The 7,377-nt window shown below is 51.7% G+C and overlaps 1 protein-coding gene across 1 annotated transcript in view; it reads right to left on the bottom strand.

The window, feature by feature from the left end:
• Nucleotides 1-314: 314 nt before the first annotated feature.
• The window catches only part of LOC310824742 (centrosomal protein of 112 kDa-like), a gene marked incomplete at both ends in the record, with an annotated part of 9,974 nt that continues 2,911 nt past the window's right edge, over nt 315-7,377 (bottom strand). Inside the window, 2 exons of the mRNA XM_083697999.1 lie at nt 315-380; nt 2,268-2,369. Of these exons, the coding sequence (XP_083554125.1) occupies nt 315-380; nt 2,268-2,369 (168 nt within the window). The remainder of the gene's footprint in view (nt 381-2,267; nt 2,370-7,377) is intronic.

The raw sequence follows: 7,377 nt of genomic DNA, 5'->3' as shown, positions 1-7,377 counted from the left end.
GTGTGTGTGTGTGTGTGTGTGTGTGTGTGTGTGTGTGTGTGGGTGGGTGGGGGGTCTTGATGAGGACGTGACTCAGGCCCCTCTCAGAGAGATCAGTGCTGATATGATGTGAGCAGCATCGTGGCTCGGAGCACATTTGAATGGCCCTCTTATCGCGGGGAACGTATAAGACGCTTTACATAGATGCATCCTAGTGTCTCTGACAGCATGATGGATGGACGGGACATCAAAGGGTTCCACAGTGGGTCCTCTGTCACTGTCAGAGCGCACACACACACACACACACACACACACACACACACACACACACCAACCTCCTTGCTGCGAAAGGAATCCAGATCCTCCTGCAGTACGGAGGCTCTCTTCTGTAGGAAGTTCACCTGCAGCAGGCAGACATAGTACAGAGTTAGTGGCAGAAGGGCGTTTTATGGGAAAGGAAGGGGTTAAATGAATAGGGGTTTACTTAGGGTGGTAGGAGACAAGACTAGGGGAGGAAGAAAGGGGGTTAGGGGACATAGTGAGGTCACAAGTGAGAGAATAGGACACAATGGCAGCACATCAGAAACACATGGTATGGTTAGTTCTACCATTGTTACATACCAGACGTAGGGGACCACAGAAGATGCAGAAGCAGGTCTTAACTTCTAACTGCAATACATTACTGTCTCCCACATCAAATCAAAAGCCAAGCTCCCCTCCTATAACCCCCCCCCCCCCCACCCCCCCCAAACTAAACTAAAACAAAAGGAATATGCATTGTTGTATATATTCACTGAGAGATGAGGGTATTACTTTCCATTCTTGGGTAAACCTCAGAAAAAAAAGACCTAGGTTTCACTGGAGGAAAAAAAAAAAAAAAAAAAAACCTCCATCAGAGAACGTAAAGTACGCGGGAACCCTGTCCAACTGCGGTCGAGACGCTGCCGGCTTCCTCTTCTCTTCAGTAAAAATAATGCATCGTAATGTGCAAAACCCAAGACATCCTCAATGAGAGGGGAGGCTGTTCCTGGTCACGAATTACATCGTATAAACATATCCCATCACAGAGTTGTGGCGAGAGCCTGAAAAGGGATCTCCTCTGAGCTATTCAGAGCAGGCGGGCGCCGGCGCTCTCTGAGAAACGCTGTTGGTGAGGCCCCCCCCCTTCCCGTCCCCCCCCACCGCCCCCGTCCCCCCCCTCCCCACCACAAAAAAAGGGCCCTATTGTTTAGGTTGTAAACGTTGAACTAGAAACGTCTCGCCACGGTTCTGTTCACGTCGAACGGGAGGGAGGCCCGCTGGAGCTAATAAGTCTGGTCGGACCGGAGCCCCGTGACGAAAAGCTATACTGTACTAATGTGGTTGTAGGGGAATGATTGTGTGTGTGTGTGTGTGTGTGTGTGTGTGTGAGTCTGCTGAGAAGGAGGGAGAGAAAGGGGCTTCAAAGAGAGCAAGGAGTCCAAATGAAAGCCATGCGTATGGTTGAGCACTAGACCACTGCTACACTATCCCTCTCCTCCTGTCCAAGAAACCAAACAAACATGGCCGACACGCACGTTTCAGACAGAGCGTGTGGGTTCAGTCCAGCCTCCCATGGTTTCCATCCATGTGGAAAGGGAAAGGGCGGGAAAGCAGAGGTGTTCAGGAGATCCTAAGCGTGCTTTCTAATAATCTTTCCTCGCATCCCTGCATTCCATATTAACTCGCATCCTTCTCAGAAACGCATTGGAGGAGAAGATCCCGAGTGTTCCTCCCTCAAGATATTCTCCTCCAGTGTGTTTTGAGAAGGACCCGTGACCTATGGAACACAGTCAAGAGGAAAACAGGTGGTTGATCAGAAGTGAGATAGAGAAGAGAGCTGGAATCATATGTGGTTGAGTATGTAGACGTGGAGAAGTCCAGTTGGGTGGAGGTAGAAAACGGAGGACAGGCTCATTAATAAGTAATGCATGGAATGGAATAAGGAATGGTATCAAACACAACGTGTTTCTACCTCCACCAGCCTCCCCTGGTCTACCTCCACCAGCCTCCCCTGGTCTACCTCCACCAGCCTCCCCTGGTGTTCTACCTCCACCAGCCTCCCCTGCTGTCTACAACAGACGCAGACCTTCAGAATAATGCGTCCGTCTACAAAAGTGCTGAGAGGATGCTTGTGAGCCCGTCCTCTGATTTCTGCCTCCGCCGGCCTCCCCTGGTAACGTCTCTCTGTGTGTCAACTGTGGAGAGGGTGGGTGGAGGGGCTCGGGGGCCGGTTCCCAGCGGAGCGCCCCGGGGCGCGTTGGCCTCACCTGAGACTTCAGAGAGGCGATGGTGTCCTCCAGCTCCTGGCGAAGCTCCGCAGGCATCAGACCTTTAATCCTCGTCTCACACTCCTGCCGTGCTGCTGTCACCTGCAGAGAGAAGAGGAGGAGGAGAGGGGGGGGAGGGGGAGGAGAGGGGGGGGGGAGGAGGAGGAGGACGGGGAGGAGGAGAGGGGGGGAGGGAGGAGGGGGAGGGGGGGGGGAGAGAGGAGGAGGAGAGGGGGGAGGGGGGGGGAGGAGGAGGAGGGGGAGGGAGAGGAGGAGGAGGACGGAGAGGAGGAGAGGAGGAGGAGAGGGGGGGGGAGGAGGAGAGGGGGTGAGGGAGAGGAGAGGGGGGGGGGGAGGAGGAGGGGGAGGAGAGGGGGGAGGGGGAGGAGGAGGAGGACGGGGAGGAGGAGAGGGGGGGGAGGAGAGGGGGTGAGGGAGAGGAGAGGGGGGGGAGGAGAGGGGGTGAGGGAGAGGAGAGGGGGGGGAGGAGAGGGGGTGAGGGAGAGGAGGAGGAGGAGGAGGAGAGGGGGGGGGGGAGGAGGAGAGGGGGGGGAGGAGAGGAGGAGGAGGGAGGGGAGGAGCAGGAGGGGGAGGGAGAGGAGGAGGAGGACGGGGAGGAGGAGAGGGGGGGAGGGGGAGGAGGAGAGGAGGAGGAGGAGGGGGAGGGAGGGGGGGGGGAGAGGAGAGGGGGGGGAGGAGGAGGAGGGGGAGGGAGAGGAGGAGGAGGACGGGGAGGAGGAGAGGGGGGGAGGGGGAGGAGAGGGGGGGGAGGGAGAGGAGGAGGAGGACGGGGAGGAGGAGAGGGGGGGGAGGGAGAGGAGAGGGGGGGGAGGAGAGGGGGTGAGGGAGAGGAGGAGGAGGGGGGGGGGAGGAGAGGGGGGGGGGAGAGGGGGGGAGGAGGAGGAGGAGGAGAGGGGGCTCAGATCACTTCAAGCAAAAGACCATGAGAGGATGTGTGATGTGTCTCTGTGATAATCATGCTGAAGCTGTCTTGCCTCCCGTAGTTGAAAGCACTTTCTTGCAGGTGTGGTAGTTCTGGATATGAGTGCTGGAGTGATGATGTCACACGTTCAAGCATGAGACACAAGAGCTGGACAGAAACTTACAGGACAATGAAAACACCTGACAGAGACCATTAAGATGGTCCGGCAATGACCTCACTTTGTTGCAGGCAGGGAGAGGGTACTCAGGCCCTGTACCAATACCCTTAACTCACCAACTGCCAAAGAGTTCCGGAACACCCACCACCTGGAGTGCCAAGTGTTTTATGTGGTGTTTACCTAGCAACAGCACTGTGATTGGCTACAAAATGGCCACAAATCATAATTGATGCGTTTTTTGGTGAATAAAGCCACCCGTGGCACTCTAGAATGTTGACAATTTGGGCGACTTTAAGTCACCCTCGGCACTGAAGGAGTTAAAAAAGAACCCTTCCTTCTTTCCTTGAAGAAATCACTGATCTGACGTGATGCGATTGGACAAAGTGATGCAGTGGAAAGCCTGCTGCGACCGATCCAACCGCGTTTGATCAGCGATCGCATCAAGGAAGGGAGGAAGAAAGGCTGTGTTATGATAGCAGTGGAACAGGGCCTCGCTCCCCTCTCACATCTCCACAGGGGGTCTAACAGCCGCGCTGGCTAATCACATCACATCACACCGCCCCCTACTGGCCACCGGGGGACAGGTCAGAGTCAACACGGCTAGGATGGAGCGCAGAATGCTAACGCCGCTAAGGGAATGCTAATTCCGCTGGCAGGGCACATCAAACGCAGAGGCCCTTCACCTCAATGGGGAGGAGGAAGTCTGTCTGGAGCGAAATTACACTGTGCAAACCATAGTCTGATTACAAAGCTTAAAGCGTTCGGTTAGCAAACCCCCCCCCGTTGCCCACAAACAGACACACACACACACAGACACACAGACACACACACAGACACACACGTATACTTAGGCACACAGTGTGTGTACAGAACTATATACAATAGGAAGCGGACATGCTGAATTGACAAATAAAGAGACGTATAGCAGCATTGTTTGGGGAATGTAACAGTGCTTTATGAGACGGAGGAGGAGGAGGAGGAGGAGGAGGAGGAGGAGGGTCAACTAACTTTCCCCGACATTTTCAAGGAGAAGCCAGGGAATGCCCCCGAAAAATTCCCGCACCCGGCCTTTGGTATGCCGAATGTCCAGAGATGTCTTTTTCCTCCCTCCTTCTCCTTCTCGATACTCCCTTCTTTAAAGTGGAGAGAGAGAGAGAGAGAGAGAGAGAAAGAAAGAGAGAGAAGAGAGGGGGGTGAAGATTGTTTTTTCCTAAAAATAATTTTCCTGTTGTGGATTTAACTGATTGTTCTGGCTTTCGGTAATTAATCTTCCTGGGCACAATGAAAGGATTGGGAAGCACTTCAAAGAGGCAGAGTATAAATTATCCCAACACAGAGAGGCTCTTTTTGTCCCAACACAGCATGCAACAGATTAGGCCTTTGCCACTTTGCCAAATTTCTCTTCCTCCTTCTCCCCTCATTTAAAAGTGTCAGGCCAATAAAGTCAGAGAGGGAGAAAGTCCATCAATTTACTTATTTTCTCCCCACCAGAAAGAGCCACGGGTAATCTGAGAAGGACCCCTTTTCAAACAAACACTGAAAAATGGTTTTACAGGCTGTAATTTGAGTGCCAACAAGTTCAAGAAAAGAGGCGGAACCGTGAAAGCGAGAGAGAGAGAGAGAGAGAGAGAGAGAGAGAGCGCATTCTAAAGCTTCCATCTATCTATAGATGCCTCTACAGTCATAACAATATGACCAGCCAGACAAAACACTCGGCTACCTCAGAACCAAACCAACAAACAATAACAAAGTGAACACAACCCTTTATGAACCGCGTTCCATGTAAGTCCAGATTCCTCAACAAGCTTTCCAGCGAAGTCAATTTTTTTTTTTTTAATGCGGCACTGCTGATGTATGGACTCCAGCAGTTACCGCAGTAACGGGATCCACTCTCCTCTGAATTACAAGCTCCCTTGTGGCGAGTCCATGTCCTCTGTCTGTCTCGTACATCAGATTCAGCACAACGAGCGTCCACTACACGCCGTAGTTAGGACTGGATACTGGTCCCCCCCCCCCCCCCCCCCACACACACCTCTAGAGAGGGGACCCCCCCCCCCCCCACCCCCCGGCAGAGAGGTAGTGTACAATAGAGTTGTCTACCTGGCCCTCAGCCTAATGACTTCAGCCCAGCTGGATGGGATGGTTAGGCTGGGCAGTGGAGGAGAGATACTGCCAGCCATTAAGGGGAATCTGCCCAGCAGCTGCGTTGCTCAGTAAACGGCTGCAGGTGGACAGAGCTGAGTGTAGCCTGCTGAACATTGTGGCGTAATTATGTTCTCCCCTCAGGTAAAACACTTATTATTTTATTCATGAACCATGTATAAAAAAATACAGTTGTTATTCACGATGATAGAAACAATTATATTTGGTAAGATGCTACTCATAGCATTTTGAGGATGCTAACATCTATACAGTTAAACAGCGAGTGCTGTCTTTGAGACCAACTGTTGAGTATTTACACCATGTTGTATGTCTTACCAAGGCATTGTCCTGATTACCAAGGCTTTGTCCTGGTTACCAAGGCTTTGTCCTGGTTACCAAGGCTTTGTCCTGGTTACCAAGGCATTGTCCTGATTACCAAGGCTTTGTCCTGGTTACCAAGGCTGTGTCCTGATTACCAAGGCTTTGTCCTGGTTACCAAGGCTTTGTCCTTGTTACCAAGGCTTTGTCCTGGTTACCAAGGCTGTGTCCTGATTACCAAGGCTTTGTCCTTGTTATCAAGGCTTTGTCCTGGTTACCAAGGCTGTGTCCTGGTTACCAAGGCTGTGTCCTGATTACCAAGGCTTTGTCCTTGTTATCAAGGCTTTGTCCTGGTTACCAAGGCTTTGTCCTTGTTACCAAGGCTGTGTCCTGATTACCAAGGATTTGTCCTGGTTACCAAGGCTTTGTCCTGGTTACCAAGGCTGTGTCCTGGTTACCAAGGCTTTGTCCTGGTTACCAAGGCTGTGTCCTGGTTACCAAGGCTTTGTCCTGGTTACCAAGGCTGTGTCCTGGTTACCAAGGCTGTGTCCTGGTTGCTATGCACCGGGATGGAGACAACAGAGCTGCCATTTTCATAACGATGACTGTTGTGGCTAACCACGCGAGGCTAACACAGACATGAATGCTAACATACAGTAAGGTCAGTCAGAGGACACACTAAACCCTCCCTGTCCCTGTTTCTCTCCTTCAATGACAACATATGGAGATAAATCACTAAAGTAAGCCACAAAAAGCAAAACAAGATGGTCGCCTTTTTCTTGACAGACAAAATTTTTTTCCTCCTCAGTTTTTCAGTTTCTCACAGCCTGTTCAACCATCTCATCTCCTTCTCTCCCTCTCTCACTACAAACCTCTGTTTGTACTGTAAAGGCCTGCTTTCTCTTCTGACAGGTGGAGGGAGGGAGGGAGGGAGGGATGGAAGGAGGAATGGCGGCAGGGATGGAAGGAGGACCTGAAAGAGGCTCCTTCACCAATAAAGACAGCCGCTGGAACCCTTTGAAGACGGCCTCTGATCAAACCTTTACCATGAAGGTTTTTGGTCATTGACAGACTCCAGATGACTAGATATCCATAAGATGAAGACAGGAAGAAAGCGCCACTCTTCTCCAAAGCAGCCCGACCATCAGAGAGGAACAAATCTGACTTTCCACAGAGGAAATCGGTTTTTATCTCCACCCTCCCCGTTTTATGAAGAGTTGTTGTGTGTGTGTGTGCGTGTGTGTGTGTGTGTGTGTGTGTGTGTGCGTGTGTGTTCCTGATGAAGCTTTGGTCTTCATTTTGAAGACTAAGAGAAGCAGCAGTCTTTTTTCCTCCCCAAGTCCTCTTAAAATGACAACATTTCATCTATATATAGTCTTTAGATTGTGCGTGTGGTTTGACTCTTCTCTGGCGCTTGATGCTGTCGCACACGGAAGGTTTTTGACAGCTGCCAGCAGAAAGAAACAAGGCCTCAACACTTTGAAGGTTCAAATGACGTTTGTCACATCCTCAGGAAGTTTGATGTATGCTAATGAAGTGTGTGTGTGTGT

The sequence above is a fragment of the Argentina silus genome, assembly GCF_951799395.1.
Source record: "Argentina silus genome assembly, contig: scaffold_559, whole genome shotgun sequence".
Classification (NCBI taxonomy): Eukaryota; Metazoa; Chordata; class Actinopteri; order Argentiniformes; family Argentinidae; genus Argentina; species Argentina silus.
Note: the sequence above shows the minus strand (reverse complement) of the source record. Positions and strands in the feature narration are given on the sequence as shown.